A 23,952-nucleotide genomic window follows, 5' to 3' on the forward strand; every position below is an offset into this window, starting at 1 on the left:
TTAACTGCATGTCTGTGTTGCTGTCGTGGTGTGGTGTGTATGCTGACCCTTGACCCCTGACCTCCTCAGCTGTGTGTCCTCCAGGTGAAGTGGTGTCTGTGTCTCTAAACGAAGTAGTGCACCTGCAGTGTCCGGAAGCGTCACACCTCGCCAAACGCCACTGGGAGCGTCTCAACAGCCAGCTCTCGCCCAAAATCTACATTCAGTCGGACGACGGTGGCCTCAGCTTTGTGGCGACCCCATCCACCCTGGGACACTACCTGTGCCAGGCTGTGGAGAACGGCTACAGCCAAACACTGGTCGTCTACCACGTCAAACAGAAGAGCAGCCCCACCATCCTACCAGCCACCGCGAACCGCCCACACAGCACCCCGTCCACCGAAGCGGGAATTAAAACCCCCATCTCCACCACCAGATTAAACACACCTAAACAAACAGAGCCGAGGCCCAAACCAGACCATGTTGATCCTACAGTCACACTCAAAGATTCGCCGGTGGCCACCATTCACAAGAGCAGGAACTTTACTCGTTTGCTTGGCATGGAAAAGGAAAACTCCCCAATGATCAAGCCTGGTGAAAACCTCCAGCAAGCAGACAAGCACAGTTACTTACATGAGCTTGTAGTGGTGTCCGTTTTGTTAGCTCTGTGCATCAGCGTCTTGCTAACCATCACTTTTAACAGATTCAGACATGTTTGTCATAGCAGGACGGTCCCGCACACACCTTCCTCTCAGAGGGACACAGAGAAGGGCGGAAGTGCGACGCCCCAGGAGAGAGAGTCTCTCAGAGGACATTCGCCTCGTTTGGAAAAGCAGAACGGACAAGCTCCTAACGGACAGTCCCACAATGGTCAGGCACATAACTGCAAATCTCCCATCACGCTGAGCAACAGCATGCTGAACAGCTCAAACGGCCACCTGCCCAACACACCCATCTGATGCACTCCTCTAGTTTTCTGGGTTCACTGGAAACCTCTTTTCTGAGCCAGATTGGGCTTCTGCTGTATCAAGCCCTGTCGCTGAACCACTTTGCTTTCCGAGAGGGTAAAAACGGCACATCGGACCTTTTTTTGAGCTGTAAGACTGTAAGGTACTACAGTAGTGTACATTTTTCAGGTTGTTCATATTTATGCTGTAATTTATGTGACGACTGTTTGTTTCAGTCTAAAGTGTATAAGATTTTATGCCTCTCTAAAATCATGTGAAATATATACGTAGATGGTCAGTTTAAGATTTTCATTGATCTCTTGAACCTTTTTAATTGACATTAGAAGCTGTTCAGTCTGCTCAGTTTAAATAATTTTGATGGACCTCAAAAGTTTCCTAAGAGAGAGGCAGCTTCACTAACTATACTCATCATCTGCTAATTTCAACTTCAAAGACTTGCTTGAAATTTCATATTTTGCATTCTGATCAAATGTTCAGTATCCTGTACTCTGTCTGCATTGTTCAGAGTCGCTATATCGCACATCTTTTTTTAGTCTTTGCCTTTGTACCTTATTCTTATCTATTTCCAATTTTTGAATGTTAAGACGAGGTATTTTTGTTTCCTTTCATAGTCTTAAAAGGGATAGTTCATCCAAAAAAATAATAATTTTGTCATTTATTCACCCTCAGATTGTTGGTAACCAAACAGTTTCGGTTCCCACCCAGTTACTTTTGTTGTATGTTGTTAAAAAAAAAAAAAAAATTATGTAAGACAATGGGAATAGAAACAGTTCGGTTAACTATGTTTATCAAAATATCATCTTTTGTGTTCCACTGGAGAAACTCATACAGGTTTAGAATAACATGAGGGTGAGTAAATATCAGGATTTTCATTTTTAAGTGAATTATCTCTTGAATGTTGCACCAATGCAAAAATTTTGCTTTCAAAGATGCTTTTCAAGTGGTTTAATTTAAATAAGTATTTTGTAATGCATAAAGTTGTGCTGATCAGCAATGTGCAGGTACGGGCGTAATAACATCTCAATATAAAAATAATACTCAAATCTATTGAGCCAATCTGTTACAGGAAAAATCATAGTCAAAGAGACTTGTTTTTGCTCTTAAATATGATGAAAAAATAGGTAGTTGTGTTTTGCGTTTGCACAGCAATATATTGGACCTACTTGTAGCTACATCCACTATATTGGGAGTGACCTGCACCTGTTGTCCCAACCTGTGATTTGAAGTCTTCATTCTGGGGAAATCACTTGTAAATTGTGATATTGCCAAATGTGTGTTTTATAATCAAATGACTGAGAACTTGTTCTGTCCAGTGGTTCAAAAAACTGTTCCATGTATCTATTTGTCTGAGTCCAATCGAAGCCCAGTATGTGAAGCCTGGCACAGGACTAGATGCATTCTCCTGCACGCCACTGTTTTTGAAAGATTCTGTTTATTTTTTTATAACCTATGAAGCAGGCTGTTTTGAAAATAAAAGATGCTGATTTAAAGTGTTGGAAAGTTTTCTTTAAAAAAAAATAAAAAATTCCACTAGGTGGCAGCAAACAACAAAAACAGTGTCTTCAGTGTCACATGAACCTTCAGAAATCATTCTAATGTTTATTAACTGCTTGAATTGTATTAATGTTTAATTATTAACAATGTTTCTGTAATGATATTAATAATGATCTGTGTTGAACAGTTTTTGCTGCTTCATATTTTTGTGGAAAGGTTCATGAATCGAAAGTTCACTGAACAGCATTTTACTGGAATAGAAATCTTTTGCAATATTATAATGTTGTCCTTCCTGAACACAAGTACATTGTGTAACCTCACTCCAAACTTATGAATAGTAGTGCAACATTAAAAAAGAAGAAGAAAAAATAAATATTGTAATCGGCAAACTTAAAAGTGACAGTAAAGAAATGTATAATGTTGCAAAAGATTTCAATAAAATGCTGTTCGGTGAACTTTCGATTCATCAAAGTATCCTGAACTTTTCCACAAAAATATAAAGCAGCACAACTGTTTTCAACATTGATAATAATAATGTTTCTTGATCAGCAAATCAGCATATTGTGACCCTGGAGCACAAAACCAGTCTTAAGTCTCTGGGGTATATTTGTAGCAATAGCCAACAATACATTGTATGGGTCAAAATTATCGATTTTTATTTTATGCCAAAAATCATTAGGATATTAAGTAAAGATCATGTTCCATGAAGATATTTTGTAAATTTCCTAATGTAAATATATCAAAACTTCATTTTTAATTAGTACTATGCATTGCTAAGAACTTCATTTGGACAACTTTAAAGGTGATTTTCTCAATATTTAGATTTTTTTGCACCCTCAAATAGTTGTATCTCAGCCAAATATTGTCCTAACCTAACAAACCACACATCAATGGAAATAATATTTATTCAGCTTTCAGATATTGTATAAATCTGTTTGGAAAAATGGACACTTAAGGCTGGTTTTGTGGTCCAGGATCACATATTAGTATGATTTCTGAAGGATCATGTGAAAACTGAAGACTGGATTAATGATACTGAAAATCCAGCTTTGATCACAGAAATAAATTACATTTTGAATAGGCCTATATTCTAATAGAAATCAGCTATTTTAAATTGTAATATTTCACAATATTAATGTTTTACTGTATTTTAGTCAGATAACTACTGCCTGATAATATAAAAGACGTCCTTCAAAAATTTTAAATAATCAAATCTAAAATTAAAAACTCCAAACGAACTTATTTTTGTCTGAAACGTAAATGATTGGATATTGTTTATGAACTGCGTCTGCTGTGATAACAGCAATATCACTCTCGCAGTCGTGCTGCTGATATTAAAATGGAAGATAATAATAATAAAAAAAATGATAGAGAAGTGACCTGACAAACGTTTCCATATATGTCGCGCTTGCTTGATTCTAGCGAGGATGGAAGTTGCCATAGCGCCGCATCACTTTGAGTCTGCCTCCTCACTGCGGTACTGCGCGCGAGCCGCGTGCCTCACAGTTAACTAGCTGTTCCCCTTCAGCCGCAACGCGCATGGAATAACTGAATGCTGCGCTTTCGCCTTTAAAAAAGAAAAGCAGAATCAACGCGTTTTTCTTGAGCTGCCGAGGTAAGTGGCATCACACGCGTGTTTGAATGAATCTCGATTTGGGACAGAAACGCGCGCGCGGCCCCACCTATATATATATATATATATATATATATATATATATATATATATGACAGCGCTGAAGGTTACACGCCTTTAGGATTTGGGAAGCAGTAGACAATACAGCAGCACTGTGGTGAGTCGCTCTGTTTAGCGTTATTCATGGCGCGGTTATGCTCAGAAATAAAGTTGCATGCTGTCATATTGCGGGACACTGCGGATGCGAGGAGACTGATGAAGCTGCACGCTTTGCCCTTCGTCTATTTTTGGCTGCTCCTCTCGCCTTCGAGGCTAAGAAAGCATTTAATATCTCATCCGTTGAACGTGAAATAGCTGAAAATGATGAAAATGCAGCAATGCGCTCCTAAATACATTTCAAATGTTATGATCCTTATATAGATTTGACATGGCCTGCTGATGTAATACTGTATGCAGTAGCCTATTGTAAAGATACTGGAGGCAATATTTGGGGTTCCTCAGACTGACACATTGGCGAATGCCTTTGGAGAGCTTTATAGAGATCTTAGTTGCTTATATCATATTTTACACTAAATGAAGTATATCAAGTGCCTAATAACCTCTCCTTTATGATTGGGTTAATGGACTAACCAGTTTTCGGGCTGATCTTATTCCTCAGAGAGGCTATCCTATTTGAAAAGGTGTCTAGACACTCGGTTTAGGTTTAGGATGGGTAAAAAGTATTAGTTTGAACTTTTTTTTTTGGTCAAAAAATCCTCTTATCATGTGATACATCTCTACAAAATTTTAAAGAGATAGTCCATTCATAAATTAACATTCTATCATCATTTACGTACCCTCATGTTATTCAAAACCTGTATGACTTTTCATCACCAAAATTATCTTTTTTGTCTGCAGAATGCAAAATATTTTGTGTAATGTTGGTAACCAAACAGTTTAGTACTCATTGACTTCCATTATATGGACAAAAATATGATGGAATTTATTGGGAACCAAAACTGCTCGGTTACTATAATTTCTATAATTTCAAAATATCTCCTCAGGTTTATAACAATATGAAGGTGATTAAATGATGACAAAATTTTCATTTTTGGGTGAGCTATATCTTTTATAGTTTAAAGCGTATTTTTTCCCCATTCAAGTTCAAGTCAAAGAGTTTCATAATGGAATACTAGCAAAGCACACTTTCAACAAAGTGAAGTAATATATATACACTTAAGCCTAGTTATTTCTACAGTGATCAGTGATATGACACTGATGTTATGTTGTGACAGAAATGTAAGAATTCAGAATATGAGCAATTTGCATGTCTCCACTGATCACTGTTCTATTTTAATGGATTATAGAAAATGGAATAAAAAAAGAGATTAGTTTTTCACATTAAGTGAAGTCAGTCATCACGTTTATTTATATAGTGCTTTATACAATACAGAATGTTTCAAACAGCTCCACAAGAGTAAATTAGTAGCATTGTAAGGTTTCAATAACTATAAAATGTAAAACAGCTCTACAGAAGATAATTACCATTATTTAGGTCAAGTGATTCGATTCAGTTCAATGACAGTGTCAATGTTACAGAGTTGATTCAATTTTGAAACAAATTCTATCCAGCTATAAAACAGCTCTAAGGAAAACAATAGTGTCATTATTCAGATTAATTGACTTCAACCTTGATTCAGTTCTGTTCTGTATTTCCCTTATTAAGGCAAGGCAAGTTTATTTATATAGCACATTTCATACACAGTGGTAATTCAAAGTGCTTTTACATAAAAGAAAGTGAAATAGACATTAAAATCAATAAAAACATGGAAATAAAAATAATAAAAACAAGGAATTTTAAAATGATATAGAAAATGATTTAAAATAAATTTAAAGAAAATTATTAAACCTAAAATGTATTGCAGTCAGTTCGGACATATAGCACAGTGCTCATTCAACAAATGCACAGTTAAACAGATGAGTTTTGAGTCTTGATTTAAATGTGGCTAATGTTTTAGCACATCTGATCTCTTCTGGAAGTTGGTTCCAACTGTGGGCGGCATAATAGCTAAAAGCAGACTCCCCTTGTTTTGTGTGAACCCTTGGTATTTCTAACTGACTCGATCCTAATGATCTGAGTGGTCTGTTCGGTTTATATTCAGTGAGCATATCAGCAATATATTTAGGTCCTAGGCCATTGAGTGACTTATAAGCGAGTAAAAGTACTTTAAAATCAATCCTAAATGTAACTGGAAGCCAGTGTAAGGACCTGAGGACTGGTGTGATATGCTCAGATTTTCTGGTTCTAGTCAGAATCCTGGCAGCAGTGTTCTGGAAAAGCTGAAGCTGTCTAATGGTCTTCTTGGGAAGGCCGGTGAGGAGACCATTACAGTAATCCACCCTGCTGGTGATAAAGGCATGAACAAGTTTCTCCAAGTCTTGATTGGAAACAAAACATCTAATTCTTGCAATATTTTTGAGATGATAGTATGCTGATTGAGTTACTGCTTTGACATGACTACTGAAACTAAGGTCTGTCTCCAGAATCACCCCAAGATTTCTGACTTGATTTTTAGTTGTTTGACCCCTAGAGTCAAGGTATGCATTCACCTTGAGAACTTCATCTTTCTTTCCAAATGCAATGATTTCAGTTTTCTCCTTGTTTAACTGAAGAAAGTTCTGGCACATCCAACTGTTAATTTCATCAATGCATTGGCAGAGGGAGTCAATGGGGCTGTAGTCATTTGGAGATAAGGCTAGGTAAATCTGGGTATCATCAGCATAGCTGTGATAGGCAATTTGGTTCTTCCTCATTATCTGACTTAGTGGGAGCATATACAGGTTAAACAAGAGCGGTGCAAGAATTGAGCCTTGTGGGACTCCACATGTCATGGCCGTCCACTTAGATTTATGCTCTCCTATACTCACATAATAACCTCTCCCTTCTAAGTATGACCTGAACCATTTGAGTGCCATCCCAGAAAGCCTGACCCAGTTTTCCAGTCTCTCTAGAAGTATGTTATGATCGACAGTGTCAAACGCAGCACTAAGATCTAGTAGTACCAGCACTGATATTTTGCCAGAATCAGAATTGAGGCGAATATCATTTATTATCTTAATGAGTGCTGTCTCTGTGCTGTGATGTGCTCGGAAACCAGATTGAAAATTGTCCAGGTACCCATTTGACTTTAAGTAGTTGTTCAGCTGATTAGAAACTACCTTTTCAATAATCTTACCTATGAAAGGAAGATTTGATATGGGTCTATAGTTGCTCAACATGGTGTTATCAAGATTGCGCTTTTTCAGAAGGGGCTTAACAACTGCAGTTTTAAGGGAGTTTGGAAAAGTCCCAGAAAGAAGTGAGGCGTTCACCACTTCTAAGAGATCAGCTTCTAAACAGTTAAGCACATTTTTGAAAAAGGATGTGGGAAGTGTGTCAAGATAGCAGGTTGAAGATTTAAGGTGCTGTACTATTTCTTCCAAAATTTTGTTGTCAGTTTCTTTAAAAACACACATAGTCACTTCTTTTATAAATTGCGGTCGAATCTGTGTGACCTCTGCATAACTTGAGGATGTGCCAATCTCCTTTCTGATATTATTGATCTTCTCAGAAAAGAAGGAAGCAAACTCATTGCATTTGCTGTCGGAGAGCATTTCACTGGGAATCTGACTTGGGGGGTTTGTCAGTCTCTCAACAGTCGCAAAAAGAGTGTGAGTGTTGTTTAAGTTACTGTTTATAAGGTTTGAAAAGAAAGTCTGTCTAGCTGTGGCTAGTTCCACATTGAAAGCATGAAGGCTGTCTTTATAGATGCTATAGTGGATTTCGAGTTTCGTCTTCCGCCACATCCGCTCAGCTTTTCTGCATTGTCTTTTCATGCTCTGAACTGCTGTTGATTTTCTCCAAATTGATTTCTGTTTCCCCGTCTTCTTGCTGACCTTTATCGGGGCAATATCATCAATAACATTCTTAACTTTTGAGTTAAATGACTCAAGGAGAAGATCAACAGAGTCTGCAGAAATGCTTGGTGTTAATGATATTGCCTTCATAAATAGCGCACTAGTGTTCTCGTTAATGCATCTCTTTCTGATAGAGACAGATCTAGATTCAGTGGTGACCGAGCTCAATATATCAAAGAAAATACAGAAGTGATCAGATAGTGCTACATCCTTGATTACAATGGATGAGATGTTTAGACCTCTACTGATGAGTAAATCTAGAGTGTGTCCACGATTGTGTGTGGGTCCGTGCACATGCTGACTCAGGTCAAAAGTGTTTAAAACAGTTATAATTTCTTTTGTAGTTTTGATTTCTGCATTATCTATGTGAATATTAAAATCCCCTGCAATAGCAAAACAGTCAAACTCTGAGGAAATCATTGATAACAGTTCAGTGAAATCATCAACAAAGGCTGGAGAATATTTTGGAGGCCTGTAAATAATGATAAACAGGGTGCGTGGAGCACCTTTCAGCACAATACCTAGGTATTCAAAAGATGAATACTGACCAAATGACATTTGCTTGCACTGATAAACCTCTTTAAACAGAGCAGCTACACCTCCACCTCTCCTAACAGTCCTGCAGACACTTATAAAATTAAAGTTAGGAGGGGCTGTTTCAGTGAGGACTGTTGAACTGCAGCTGTCTTCTAACCATGTTTCATTTAGAAACATAAAATCCAGGTTGTTTGTGGTTATTAAATCGTTGATCAGAAATGATTTATTTTTAAGTGAGCGAATGTTTAAAAATGCTAGCTTGATGGAATTACATTTGGTCTCTACAGCAATCTTAGATTGATGCATTATAGGCCGCAGGTTAGATGGGTCAGCCGTACGGCTTGAGAAGGCCTTAGACTTTCTATCGCGTGATAAAACAGAAATAGAGGAGGCTACATAAATACATTATTAACCAAATGACTGCACTGGCAGCTCTACTGAAGACAACTGATTAACCATTTCAGTTCAGTTCTCATCCAGCCCTGTCAGTGCAGTCAAATTGATAATATCTCTAAAAGTGAATTCCCTATTAAGCACCCTTTTTAAGCACATGAGTATTAACTAAATATTTAAATGTAATGTGATGATGTTTGTTATAGCGGTTGTGTTCACTTTGTCAGTTTAGGGTTAGTAACGATAAATAACTTTACAAGTCAGTAACCACATATTTGAGATTGTGGGTTGTGAGTTTATATTATATTATACCCATATTAGGCTAATCTGTTCACTGCATCCCTCTATGGTGACCCTTTGGGAAAATATGATTTCTTGAAATCAGTAACCTTTTAATGGACTTTCAGGCACAAATGACACCATGAGCATAACCTTTTGAGTGTTAATGTGATTTAATGCTCAGTCATCCATATTTTTGTCCTTTTCATTCTGTCCTGCACTGTCCTTATCTGTCTTCATTCTTATTTCTCTCTTTTTCCCTCTTCAGTTCTGTTTCTTCTTCATAACCAGCTATTCTTACACTTCTTATCTCCAACTGATTTTAGCATAGCCAGGCCTCAAACTGACTGACATCAGCATGGGCATTGAGAGTCAGGGCCCCACGCGCCCTGCAGGAAACCTGACGCCAAAGCAAGTCAAGACATTTCAGAATGTGGAGCCGAAAGTGCTGGGGGTGAGTATTACATTCACTGCCACAATTCCCATACCAAGTGCATACTGGAATATCTTCCATACTCCAGATGTCCAGTTATTTCTCATACTGTAAACCACAGTGTTGCACATCTCATACAATGTGATAGCATAAATAGCTTTGTAATAATTTCACTATGCAAAGGTTTGAAGCTATTCCTAAAAACTAAATATTTGACATCAAATAAAAGTATAATGGTTTTCTGTTATAAAACATTGAAATGGCATTTTTGGCAGTTTAAGTTCATTGAGCTTGTTGTTTTGTTGTTTCAGTCCATTCAGATCATCATTGGAGTCTTGTGCTTGTGTCTGAGCGTCACCATTCTTCAGCTCTATGAAGAGGTTCACTTCTCTCCTGATGTCATTGTTGTGGTAGTGATTGTTGTTCAGGTAAGCTGAATGTTCTAATGGACCTTAAAAGCAGAGTGTTTAATCAATTATGAATCCAATTGTTACTAAGGATGTTGCAAAAACTCTCTTGTTATCAGTTGCTTGTGTCTGGATCCATTTTAATCCATGCTGGACGCTTCCCATCTCTGTTCTGGGTGAGTACAAGTTCAACTATACTAACCTACTCACCTACCCACCCTGAACCCTCACTAATAGTCAACGTCATCTTCGCTCCTCCCAGAACATGCTCCTAACTGTCCCACGGTCTCGTTTGAGGCGTAGTGGAGATCGCGCTTTTTCTGTTGCGGCTCCTTTACTTTGGAATGTGTTGCCATTATCCTTAAAAACCTCATCAAGTATGGATATTTTTAAAAAGGATTTGAAGACTTATTTATTTAATCAAGCCTTTGGCATTTGATTAGGTCTGAGAACTGTGAGTGATTTGTTGTTTGATTCTTTTGTGTCTTGTTTTAATGTAACTTAATGTCTGTATGTATTTTAGAGTATTTTGTTATTGATTAATCTACTTATGGACAGCACTTTGGTCCATTCTAATGCCTTTGAAAGTGCTTTATAAATAAAAGTTGAGTTGAGTTGAGAGTTGAGAGTCAACATTTTGGACACGTGAAAAATACAAATTATTCCTTTTTCGTTTACGTTTCTTAAAAGTTGTTTTTTGTTTATTTTGGTTTTGGAGCAGATAGTGAATGTTTAATGCTATGCATAAATTATTGAAATTAGTTTTATAGAAAAATATGAATCATGCCTGTTTATGATTTTCTTAAAAGTTGTGTTTTTTTGTTGTTGTTTGTTTTGTTATGGAGCAGACTGTAGAAAAATATGAATCATGCCTGTTTATGGTTTTCTTAAAAGTTGTTTTGTTTTGTTTTGAAGACGATAATGAATGCGTAATTATTTTGCATAATTGATGGGAATTAGTTCTTTGGAAAAATATGAATTGTCATGTTTACGATTTTCTTAAAAGTCGTTTTGTTTTTGTTTTGTTTTATTTTGTTTTGGAACAGATAGTGGATGTTTAATGTTTATGAAAAACAGAAATAGTACCTGTTTATGATTTTCTTAAAAGTTGTTTTGTTTTGGAACAGATAGTGAATGTTTAATGTTTATGAAAAATAGAAATAGTAACTATGATTTTCTTAAAAGTTGCTTTGTTTTGGAACAGATAGTGAATGTTTAATGTTTATGAAAAATAGAAATAGTAACTATGATTTTCTTAAAAGTTGCTTTGTTTTGTTTGCATTTGTAGCAGAATGTGAATGCTTAATGTTTATGCATAAATGTTTAAAATTAATTTTGTAGAAAAATTTAAGTGGTGATTTTCTTAAAAGTTGTTTGGTGTTTGTTTTGTTTTCTTGTTTTGTTTTTGTTTGTTTGTTTGTTTGTTTTGGTTTTGGAGCAGATAGTGAATACCTAATGCTTATGCATTAAGGATTCAAAAAAGACAACTAGGCCTAGATTAGGAAGCAAGCTAGACAACAGTTTTTTTAAGTGCATTTCTTTAAGAGTGTGGTAGTTAAGTGCTTGCAGAAGAGGTGTGTCTTCATCTGCTTTTTGAAATATGTGATGGTCTCAGCAGTTGGTGGACGCTGGTAGCAGGTTGGCAGGAGAGATGTTTGGTTTGGAGCCAACAATCACATAATTATATATCAGTCACTCATGTGAACTACCTGAAACCTGTCAAGTTTTCATCTATACGAAGAAGAAGAGAGAGTTTACAAGAGAGTTTCGATGTGGTCCATACATGATACCAATGCTTCAATTTGGCTTCCATTTTCATAGTTTGTTGACTGTGGAAAATAATCATCATAAAAAAGAATGTGTCCAAACTGTTGACTGGCATTATTTCAGTTTTTTATTTTTTCCAGTAATGCATTGTCTTTAATTTTTCAGTGTTTTATCAAATTACAGTAAATGATTTATATGAGCTGCACAGTAACTTCTGTCCCACCATGTGAAGGTGAAAGCCACACTGGTTGCTCACCTGGTCAGTGCAGCGTTTTCCACTGCTGTTCTTGGGCTGCTGTCCCGTCACCTGCCTTACCGTCAGGACACATACCACTGTGAGCACTGCAGGAGACTGGAGATCTATGCTGTGGTGAGCTCACACATCTGCTACTGTCTCACTGCACTGCTGAGCGCCTTGCATTACGGGAAGATAGGTTTGCACATATAAACATAGTCCTGTAGATGTTTGCATACAGTATATTGATGGTGAGTGCATGTGGGTGAGTTTTGGGTGCAGTGGGAAGGATACAACACTGTAAGTGGGTGATGATGTGATGAACTGGCCACATCAACCTTCTTGTTACAGTTTTTTCTTTAAGCAATTTCCTTGATGCCTTTTCAAAGGACTGTACCGAAGTGCAAAACATAGCATCTTCAAAAGTTTCAATAATAATGTGTGTCTGTGAAAAGTCAGGTTTGTGTACTTCACATGGTTGAAGAATTTTTGTCAATCTTTAGTAAAGACCTGTTTGTCTGCTTTTTAATATAAAGTCAAATTAGTGCTTTCAAAACTGGAAGCTGTTTTATAGTATAATTTTGGTTTGCTTAAACCTTACCTTAAAATAATATGTACCATTTGATTAGACCTTCTGTTTAATTTTTAGCCTGTGTAGGAGCTTAATGAATTGAAGGATTACGTTGGAATGATTTTAAAGTTTTTTGAGTGAAATATACAAAGAAAAAAGACAGGTAATGTTGTTACTTGGGGTACTGACTTCTGATTTGATGTGGGATTGTGTATATGGAACTTCTACTTTATTAAATTGCTTTAAATTGGAAATCAATTTAAGCAATTTGATTGAAATGTATAATTGGAATTGGTTTATCATAATTTTTAATTGTTGAGATACTGTATATAGATGAGTTGTTGGCATAATCACAATGATAGTTTCGCATCTCTCCTATTAATTTGTATATGTATATTTTGTCTTATTATATATTTATAAGAGAGTAGATTAATAACCATAAGGATACAGACCCTTTGCACTTGGTACAGACTTTTTTCCAATGAAGGAGAAAATGAATAAAATCAGTGCCCTTTCAAGGTATTTGGACAGTAAAATTAAATGTTTTTAAACACAAATTATTTTATATCTAAAATGGAAAATGCAAAGAATTTCTGTAATAGTCTCGAAAGCTAAAATATAAAATTTTAAAATGGGATATTAAGATGGAATATTACTGTTCTCTTGGTTTGAAGTTATTTCTTTGGTCGTGTTTAATTGTTTTAAATTTTTTGGTGCTGTACATTTTTGACTGATGCTCATGTTTCTAATTGCTTTTTTTATGTTTTTATCCCAGTGATAGCCAGCCACATTTACATTTTTGGGCAAGATTTACTAACAGCTTTCACCAGCACTAACCCTCTTTTGGCATGAAAAACGTCTCGGTTACTAATGTAACCCTCGTTCCCTGAAGGAGGGAACGGGAGACGTAACGTCGACGTGACGACGTAATTGGGATCACTTCAGAGAGCCCTATCAACTTCGAGTATCTACAGAACAAGCCAATGAACGTTGGCGTGCGTGAACGCGTCACGCGCCCCCGCCCCGCCGCGCGGGTATAAACAGGAAGCGGGCGCACGCACACATTGTTTTTCACTGAGGAGCCGAGATTTGTGACGGCCATGCAGCGATGGTCAGCAACAGTGGCGACGGGACGTTACGTCTCCCGTTCCCTCCTTCAGGGAACGAGGGTTACATTAGTAACTGAGACGTTCCCTTTCAGTCGCTCACGTTCGACGTAACGTCGACGTGACGACGTAATTGGGATCCCATGGAAAACGCCATGGTTGCTGCCACTTCCAGCGCCCTACGCAAGACTTTCAGCCCCCCAACTGCTGGGGCGGAAGACCTGCGTAGAGGGAGTTCAACTGCTGTTCCATTACACCCCACACAGTGAACTCTTAATAACACTGGGAAAGCGTACCTTCCCAGGGGAAAGGACGCTGCGGAGCCACATCCTGCCCGAAGGGAGGTAACATGTGGAGAATACACATATGGACTGGCCGAGGGGGCAGTGCAACATATGGAATGTCACTGGGGTGGCTCCACCCGAAGGGGGAGACACACTGGACAGTAACGGCAGAGTAGACTCTGCCAAGGGAAGACACGGGCTCACTGCAGGGAGCTGGTCGTGGAAGAATACACATATGGGATCGCCGCAGGGAACGCACATATGGAACCCAGCCTAGCACAAGTTACACAAGCATACGAGCACTAGGCCTGGCGTCGGACGCTCCACAACGTCCGACTGCCGAAGGGGTGCGGAGGAACTCACAGGGTTCGCCAAGTAGGGAACTCGACTGGAGTAAAAAGCGCACGTATCCGTTCCTAGCAAGGGAGTGGCGCAGCAAGCCGACACTAAGGCGGGAGCTTCGATGTTACCGGCTAGAAGAAGCGAGTACACAGGAAGAAACCGGCTCAACACGTAAGCTATAAAACCTAGCGAACGTGTTAGGTGTCGCCCAGCCCGCAGCTCTACAGATGTCTGTCAGCGAGGCGCCGTGTGCCAGCGCCCAGGAAGAAGCGACACCCCTAGTGGAGTGGGCTTTCAACCCAGGCGGGTAGGGCACGCCTTGGACTTCGTAAGCCAAGGCGATGGCATCCACTATCCAGTGGGCCATCCTCTGCTTGGAGACAGCCTTCCCTTTCTGCTGGCCTCCGTAACAGATGAAGAGCTGATCTGAGGTCCTGAGGCTTTGCGTTCTGTCCACGTACAGACGCAGAGCGCGAACGGGACAGAGAAAAGCCAGGGCTGGGTCTGCCTCCTCCGAAGGCAGCGCTTGCAGGTTCACTACCTGGTCCCGGAAGGGAGTGGTAGGAACCTTGGGCACGTATCCGGGCCGGGGTCTCAGGATGACGTGAGAGTTACCCGGGCCGAATTCTAGGCACGATTCGTCGACCGGAAATGCATGCAGGTCCCCTACCCTCTTGATAGAGGCCAATGCAACCAGGAGTACTGTCTTACAGGACAGAATTTTTAACTCAGCTGACTGCAGAGGCTCAAAGGGTGGTCTCTGAAGTGCCGAAATGACCAGAGACAAATCCCAAGAGGGTATAGAGAGTGGGCGAGGAGGATTCAGTCTCCTCGCTCCCCTCAGGAACCTGACGATCAGGTCATGCTTCCCAAGAGACTTACCATCAACCGCATCGTGATGTGCAGCAATGGCGGCAACATACACTTTAAGGGTGGAGGGAGACAGCCTTCGCTCCAGCCCATCTTGCAGGAAGGAAAGCACGGCTCTGATGGAGCAAGATCGGGGGTTCTCCTCGTGAGAGGAGCACCAGTCAACGTACAGGTTCCACTTCAACGCATAGAGGCGCCTCATAGAGGGGGCTCTAGTGGAAGTGATGGTGTCAACTACCGCAGGGGGTAGGTTACATAGAACCTCCACGTCCCGTCCAGGGACCAGACATGGAGTTTCCAGAGGTCTGGGCGCGGGTGCCACAGGGTGCCCCGTCTCTGAGAGAGCAGGTCTTCTCTCAGAGGAATGGGCCAGGGAGGGGCTGTCGCGCGGAGCACTAGTTCCGGGAACCAGGTCCGGTTGGGCCAATACGGCGCAACTAGCAAGACCTGCTCCTCGTCCTCCCTGACTTTGCACAAGGCCTGTGCAAGAAGGCTCACTGGGGGGAACGCATACTTGCGTAGGCCCCGGGGCCAGCTGTGTGCCAGAGCATCCGTGCCGAGGGTCCCCTCGGTCAGAGAATAGAACAACTGGCAATGAGACGTTTCCGGGGTGGCAAACAGATGTACCTGTGCGGTCCCGAAGCGCCTGAACATCAGCTGGACCACCTGGGGATGGAGTCGCCATTCCCCCGGTAGCACCTGCTGCCGTGAGAGCTCGTCGGCTGCACGGTTGAGCAGGCCCGGAATAAAAATGGCACGAAGCGACCTCAGATGCTTCTGACTCCAGAGGAGGAGATGGCGGGCGAGTTGTGACATGCGGCGGGAGCGTAGACCACCTTGGCGGTTGATGTACGCAACGGTCGCAGTGCTGTCCGAACGGACTAGTACGTGCTTGCCTAGTAGCAGCGGTTTGAAGCGGCTCAGCGCAAGACGTACTGCTAACAACTCGAGGCAGTTGATGTGCCAATGCAGTTGAGGTCCCGTCCACAGACCTGAAGCTGCATGCCCTTCGAACGTGGCCCCCCAGCCGGTGGCAGAGGCATCCGTGGAGACCACAGAGTGCCTGGACACTTGTTCCAGGGGAACACCTACCCGCAGGAACGAAGGGTCCGACCACAAGCTGAGAGTTTGGCGACAGTGCGGAGTCACTTGAACCCGGCACGAGCCGCTCTGCCACGCCCATCTCGGGACTCGATCGTGGAGCCAGTGTTGGAGCGGCCTCATATGAAGCAATCCGAGCGGCGTAACCGTGGCTACAGATGCCATATGCCCCAGGAGCCTCTGAAAGAGTTTCAGTGGTGCCGCTGTTCTGCGTCTGAGCGTGCTCACGCAGCTCAACACTGACTGGACACGGGCCTCGGTGAGGTGCGCTGTCATGTTGACCGAGTCCAACTCCATACCGAGAAAAGAGATCCTCTGCCCGGGGGTGAGTTTGCTCTTTTCCCAGTTGACCCGAAGCCCTAGGTGGCTGAGGTGGCTGAGCACCATGTCCCTGTGTTCGCACAACTGCTCTCTCGACTGGGCTAGAATAAGCCAGTCGTCGAGGTAGTTGAGAATGCGAACACCCCGCTCGCACATGGGAGCAATGGCCGCCTCCGCGACTTTCGTGAAGACGCGGGGCGACAGGGCCAGCCCGAAGGGTAAGACCTTGTACTGATATGCCCGCCCCTCGAACGCAAAACGAAGAAACGGTCTGTGTCGAGGGAGAATCGAGACATGAAAGTACGCATCCTTCAGGTCGATCGCTGCAAACCAATCCTGGGGACGGATGCATTTGAAAATGCGTTTCTGCGTAAGCATCTTGAATGGTAGCCTGTGAAGGGACCGGTTCAGGACGCGCAGGTCCAAGATTGGCCATAACCCACCACCTTTCTTGGGTACAATGAAGTACGGGCTCTAGAAGCCGGTCTTCATATCGGCTGGAGGGACCGGCTCGACCACGTCCTTCGCCAGTAGGACTGCGATCTCTGCCCTGAGCACAGGGGAACTGTCTGCCAGAACACGGGTGAACAGAATGCCCCTGAAAGCAGGGGGGCGCCGGGCGAACTGAATTGCATAGCCGAGTCTGATGGTACGGATGAGCCAGCGAGACGGGCTGGGAAGCGCTACCCACGCTCCCAGGGACCGAGCAAGCGGGACCAAGGGCACCACAGACGTACCCGGGGTGGGGCAGCACGGCGGAATGCAGGGACCCGACTCGGACGGCACAGCGGCCCGAAGTGGGGTCTGAGTGTGTGGTGCAGCACATACCTGCTTCCGTCGAAGGGCAGAGAGAGTGTGCGGAGGCGTCAGTGCGTCCAGGACATGGCCACTGCTGCCCGCTGGCGTTGAAAGAGGGGCTCGGGAGTGACAAGGCATGGTGGCGTCGTCGACTGCCCCGTGGGTCAGTGGCGGAACAAAAGGAAAAGGAAACAAAAGATTCTCCACCCGGCCCTCCACCGGGGGAAGGAGTGGCGCCTTCGCCATCTCCTGAAGAGCAACTTGATCCTCCTCTGGGCCGCCCGTCTCAGGGTCGTTTGCACCGTCGCTTGCCCCCTGGTTTGGCAGCGGCCTGGACGGGCGGGGTCGGCTTCCTACGGCTTGCTCCGCGCTGAGGCCTGGATGGTTGCTCCTGCTTGGGCTTAGCGGGAGCGGAGGACACCGCAGAAGGCCGACCTCGGCAACGAGTAGACGGAGGATCTGCGGCCGGCGGACGGGAGGAAGCAGCAGCGGTCCGCCAGGGCAGGATGCCGGATGGCCTCCGTCTGCTTCTGTGCGGCCGAGAACTGCTGGGCAAAGCTCTCGACCGCGTCGCCGAACAACCCAACCTGGGAAAGAGGGGCATCCAGGAACCGATATTTATTGGCGTCCCTCATATCCGCCAGGTTGAGCCAAAGGTGGCGCTCCTGGACCACCAAGGTGGACATCGCCTGACCGACTGAACGTGCAGTTTCCTTCGTCGCCCGGAGGGCGAGGTCGGTTGCCACACGGAGCTCCCGAAGGAGCTCTGGGTCAGAACCACCCTCGTTCATGTCCATGAGCGCCTGGGCCTGGTGGACCTGCAAGAGCGCCATGGCATGGAGGGCGGAAGCAGCCTGTCCACAGGCCTTGTAAGCCCTTGCCGTTAGACCGGACAAGAACCTACAGGCCCTGGACGGGAGGCGCGGATTACCCCGCCAAGAGGAAGCGGACGCCGGACACAGTTGCATCGCGACGGCCCGCTCCACTGGCCGTCGAGGGTGGCGAGGGGGGAGGAGCCACTAGAACGGCTTCGGGCACTATACGGTGCCTTCCACGTCCTAGAAAGCTCCTTATGCACCTCCGGAAAGAAAGGTACCGGGGCGGCGCACTGAGAACCAGCACGGCCCGCCCCGAGAAACCAATCGTCCAACCGAGAAGGTTCGGGACGTGGTGGAGGGTTCCACACAAGCCCAACCTTCTCGGCGGCCCGGAAAAGCATAGCCGCCCATTCTGGATCCGGCTCGGACGCCACACGCCCCGAGGGGGGTAACGCAGCCGAGTCATCATCTCCAGAGGACTGAAGCTCCCCCTCCGATGCTGCGATCGACATCTGGTCGTCAGGAGGAGCCCCAAAGGAAACGGCTGGTCATTCCGGAGAAGGACCAAGACGTTCGCCAAGGGACTCCAATGGCAGCAGCGCTTGTGAGGCATGAGGGGCCCGCGGAGGTTGACTCAACGGGGAAGCCCTCACGGTAATCCTCAGATCACCCTGGTCATGCACCGAAGTAGGTCTATACTGCGGGGCAGAATAAACACTAGATTGGGGCATAGGCGAGGGGACTGCACCTCCCTTGAGGTAAGCGAGTCTCGATCTAAGCGCTGAGATAGTCATATTCCCGCAATGGGAACACGAACTATCCACAAAAGCTGCCTCAGCGTGTTGAAGGCCCAAACAGGAGAGGCAACTACTGTGGCCATCTGCTGGCGCCAGGGAACGATGGCATCCAGAAACGCACAAGCGGAATGACATCTTGAAAAAGACGCAGGGTCACGCTTGTGTTGCTCTTTTAGTGAAAACAAAAAATAGAAAATAACTCTCTAGTGCTGAGGCACCCAGGGGTAGCCGCAGTGTGAATGAACACACGGGGAAACGCCCACCGGACCGACACACACACACAGCACAATAGTGCTGTGAAAACAGCAGTTGTGAGCTGCAATGCTCGCGGCCACCGCTGATCGCGCCGTCACACCAACACAAGGAGAGTCCTCTTCTTGTTCTCAAGGCAGTCTTACTGTAGAGTTCGGAAGTGAAAGCTCGGCTCCGAAGCGAAAGACAATGTGTGCGTGCGCCCGCTTCCTGTTTATACCCGCGCGGCGGGGCGGGGGCGCGTGACTTGTTCACGCACGCCAACGTTCATTGGCTTGTTCTGTAGATACTCGAAGTTGATAGGGCTCTCTGAAGTGATCCCAATTACGTCGTCACGTCGACGTTACGTCGAACGTGAGCGACTGAAAGGGAACATTAAAAACGCAGTGAATTTAAATGAATCATGGAAGGTGATTTACTAATGTATGCGCTAGTCAGTCTACTAGTATTTCCACCATTATTTAACGTCCAAAAACAGCATATATTAACTTCCCACTCCCATTAGCACTTTTATTGGATTGCACTCTCGTACTAATTTGCACTGTTTAGTAAATCTGGTCCTTGGTCTGACACCAACTAAACTCAAAAGGTATCTGGAAAAAAGTAAATAATTTCTTTCAGTAAGAAACATCTTTAATATTATCTGTCTTATGTCTATGTCCTATGGGGCTTGTCCCAATCTCAGAAGTCCAAAACCTTTCTGAGGGCACTGTCGTTTGTCAAGGAAGCCAAAAAACTGTAACAGTTTTTTTTTTCTAAATTGGCTAATTGGGTGTGCTTGCAGCTACATTTGTATATAAATAATAGCTTTATAGCTGCATTTATAAAATTCAACATAATTTTGTCTTTTGTGTCTGCTTTTCCAAAGCAACAATATTGTTTCAGGAAGTGCACTTATACTGTCGAGAGAAATTGTAAAGTAAGTAATTCTTACCTTTATGTTTGCCTTTGTTTACAGGAATGTGCTTAATTATATGCTATGATAATATGAGAAAAAAAACAGGTAAATTGAAAGTAACATTTTTGTTGTTTTTAAGGCAATTCAAGTATAAAACATAGTAAGTTAATTCAGGTAAACTGGGTCATCACCAGTGTGACACCATCTCAGAAAGTGGTCCAATTTGCCTGAATTCACTCTACAGTTCAGGATCTGCTTATTTTTCTTATCTTTCTCAAAAAAATGACCAGTAGCTTTGTGTATATTTGAAGGAGAGTGAATGCATGTGGTAGCAGGGTGTGGGTTATTTTGAAGATTGTGTTGTCAGTTTTGCACTTTGGGCCAGTTGTCTGAAAATGCTTCAGAATGAAAGATACCTTTAATTATTTGCAGATGTGTTATGAAAACTGTTGGTCACTCTTGCTAATCTTTCTTAATATTTCAACAATATCTGCTTTAACCTACTGATGTGCTTGTCCATGTTTGTAACTAACTGAAAGAGGAAATCTCTGTCAACTTACAAACATGTGGACGAGCATGTGCCTTAGATTGTTGTTTTTCTGTCTCTTTCGCCTGCTCTCAGCTCTTGATCAATGGCTTCTTGGCCACACTGGTTCTTTTTCTGGTGGTGGAGTTGGCGATCTGCATTATAACCATCTTGTTTGGACTAAATGCTCTGGCTAAAGGTGGTGTGCAGGTCAGTTAAACACATGCACAATGAAATACAACCTGAATGTAGGGATGTTTTTTAAAATTTGAATAAAATTAAAACTAAAAGACTTTCAAATTCGCATGAGCCATTTTTTTCACATTAGAACATAGATAATACAACAAATGTTTAAACAGAAATTTTACACTTTTACCATTAAATGAGCTCATTTCAAATTTGATGCCTGCTACAGGTCTCAAAAAAGTTGGCACGGGGGCAACAAAGGGCCGAAAAAGCAAGAAATGTTGAAAAGATTCAGCCGGGAGAACATCTAGCAACTACTTAAGTTAATTGGCATCAGGCCTGTAACATAAAATGGGTGTCTTAAAGAGGGAGAGTCTCTCAGAAGTAAAGATGGGCAGAGGCTCTCCATTCTGTGAAAGAGTGCGTAAAAAGATTGTGGAATACTTTAAAAACAACGTTCCTCAACGTCAAATTGCAAAGGCTTTGCAAATCTCATCATCTACAGTGTATAACATCATCAAAAGATTCAGAGAAACTGGAGAAATCTCTGTGAGTACGGGACAAGGCTGAAAACCTTTGTTGGATGCCCGTGGTCTTTGGGCCCTCAGACAACACTGCATCATTCATCGTCATGATTCTGTCATTGACATTACTAAATGGGCCCAGGAATACTTCCAGAAACCACTGTCGGTAAACACAATCCGCCGTGCCATCTGCAGAAGCCAACTACACCATGGTAAACACGCCTCCGTCCCAACTATTTTGAGACCTGTAGCAGGCATCAAATTTGAAATGAGCTCATTTTGTGCATAAAATTGTAAGCATTTCTCAGTTTAAACATTTGTTATGTTCTCTATGTTCTATTATGAATAAAATATTGGCTCATGTGATTTGAAAGTCTTTTCAGTTTTCATTTTATTAAAATTTAAAAAAACGTCCCAACATTTGGGTTGTAGTAGGACTGAGAAAGTATGTTGATTTTGGCGATTGTTTGGCAGGGTCAGAAATGAACTTTTCCAAGGGGCAATATACAGTGACATTTTTACCTTTACTCGTAGCTGAAGTGGATCATGACAGTCTACATTCTTCTTTATGTTTCAGTAACATTATATTACACAAAAGGTTCTTGACAGTTGAGGTTCTTTAGATTTTAAGAACCTTTCATTTTAAAAGTAAAAGTAAAAGTAAAATTAAAGTCGTGACGTATTGTCAAGTATGGTGACCCATACTCGAAATTGGTGCTCTGCGTTTAACCCATCCAAGTGCACACACACAGCAGTGAGTAGTGAACAAATGCACACACACACACACACACACACAAACCGTGAACACACACCCGGAGCAGTGGGCAGCCATGCTGCGGCGCCCAGGGAGCAATTGGGGGTTCGGTGCCTTGCTCAAGGGCACCTCAGTCGTGGTATTGAGGGTGGAGAGAGCGCTGTACATTCACTCCCCCCCCCCTACAATCCCTGCCGGCCCGAGACTCGAACCCGCAACCTTTCGATTACGAGTCCGACTCTCTAACCATTAGGCCACGACTTCACGATTTTCTTTGGGGAACCTAAAATGGTTCTTCAGTGGTATCACTGCAATGACCCCATTTTGAAACCTTTATTTTAAGAGTGTAGCATGACTTATGTATTTGCGCTAAAACTCTTGTTATAATAAATGAAGCTGTCACAGTTCAAAATGAATCTCTTTTTGCATAGTATCTGCACTTTGTTGTTTATGATGAGAGAATTCACAAGAGTGCAGAACTCAGTTGGTGAGTGTGCACACTCAACAAAACTCAGATTCCGCCGTTAACTAATTATAATGTTTTTATTTGGCCATTTTTTCACTCAACAGAAACATCAATGACTGGCCATAATGCTGCAGAAAAACAACACGTAAAAAGAAATCTTTGATGCAAGATCTAAATGTAATGCTGAAATCAACACTTTCCATGTCATTTCACATTTGACTTTAATCACAGCAATCATAAGGTTTGGTTTAATTCTGCAGAGACACTTTTTGTTAAATATATGGGGCATTTTTGTTTATTTTGGTGGCATTTTTACCCCAAGGCCCCGTTAATTTCCAACCCTGCTTGGTATTTAATACATGATAATTAGTGTAACAGATTGGTAAACTTCTAGTATAAATGTGATTCTTTTTCCTAAAATAACTCAGCATGTAGAGTGGTGTTCAGTAATATTTTTTATTTGTATTTTACGATCTCCTCTTCTAAATTTTCTTTGAGTGATCCCTATGTTTTTCCGCAGCTTCCTAGTTTTAGACAGCGTGCTGCCCCATCTCAGCCTGAGGCTGTCACCCCTAGCCAACCTCAGGTACACGAAGAGCACCTGCACTTTTAACCAGTTGGGATTCAACCTTGTTTGGTTTTTGGAAAACATCTAATGTGAAGCTAGAACTATAGTCAATGCATTGCTTTCTCATCTTTAACTCTTTGCTAGTTCTTGAACCTGCCAACCAATCAAAAGTCTGTTTCTTCCCACTCATTCCAACCCTGCAGGTGGAGGTGTTGGTGTCAGAGGTGGAGCCAATGCCTGAGCGTGAACCTGAACCCAAATCTGAGCCGATAGAAGAAATCCCAAGCCCTCCCACTGAACCTCAAGTGGCGCCCATTGACTCTTTAACAGACGTTTGATGCTTCATGCTCATCTGATCTGTATGTATATTGTAGAGATGAGTGAGGTTTTAGCAGCAAGGGTTTTTGTATTTTAGTGATGTATGAAATCAACATGATAGGGCTTTGTAATATAGGCCATTATCATCATACTTAAAGGGATGGTTCAACCAAAAGTGTAAATTAATTTGCTCCCTCATGTTGATTAAAACCCATGACTTTCTTTGGTTCAATGAAAATGGGTGGGGACCAGAGCTTGTCAAGCTCCAAAAAGAACAAAAAAATCACCATAAAAGCAAAAACAAGAGGTTTGTATAACTTGTGCACTATACTCCAAGTCTTTTGAAGTCATACATTTATGTTGTCCTTTAAAAATATTGCTTGACTACTGC

At 42.6% G+C, this 23,952-nt stretch overlaps 2 protein-coding genes across 5 annotated transcripts in view; both read left to right on the forward strand.

Moving 5' to 3' along the window:
• Positions 1 to 2,489, forward strand: part of LOC306885401 (semaphorin-4A-like) — a 50,054-nt gene extending 47,565 nt beyond the window's left edge. For 2 of the 4 annotated variants that reach the window (XM_079441879.1, XM_079441878.1), the window contains exon 15: positions 85 to 2,489. In XM_079441879.1, coding sequence (XP_079298005.1) covers positions 85 to 938 — 854 coding nt within the window. In that variant the 3' untranslated portion in view covers positions 939 to 2,489. Of the gene's footprint in view, positions 1 to 69 lie in introns of all 4 variants that reach the window. The other 2 variants (XM_079441877.1, XM_079441876.1) reach the window with 1 other exon arrangement.
• A 7,088-nt stretch (positions 2,490 to 9,577) lies between these two features.
• On the forward strand, positions 9,578 to 10,334 carry LOC306885321 (uncharacterized protein; the record flags this gene model as incomplete). The annotated part of the gene is made up of 3 exons (XM_079441773.1): positions 9,578 to 9,673; positions 9,964 to 10,080; positions 10,179 to 10,334. The coding sequence occupies 3 exons, from the start codon at positions 9,578 to 9,580 to the stop codon at positions 10,332 to 10,334; spliced, it is 369 nt and encodes a 122-aa protein (XP_079297899.1).
• Between the last annotated feature and the right edge of the window lie 13,618 nt (positions 10,335 to 23,952).

This window comes from Barbus barbus (genome assembly GCF_936440315.1).
Source record: "Barbus barbus genome assembly, chromosome: 19".
NCBI classification, from domain to species: Eukaryota; Metazoa; Chordata; class Actinopteri; order Cypriniformes; family Cyprinidae; genus Barbus; species Barbus barbus.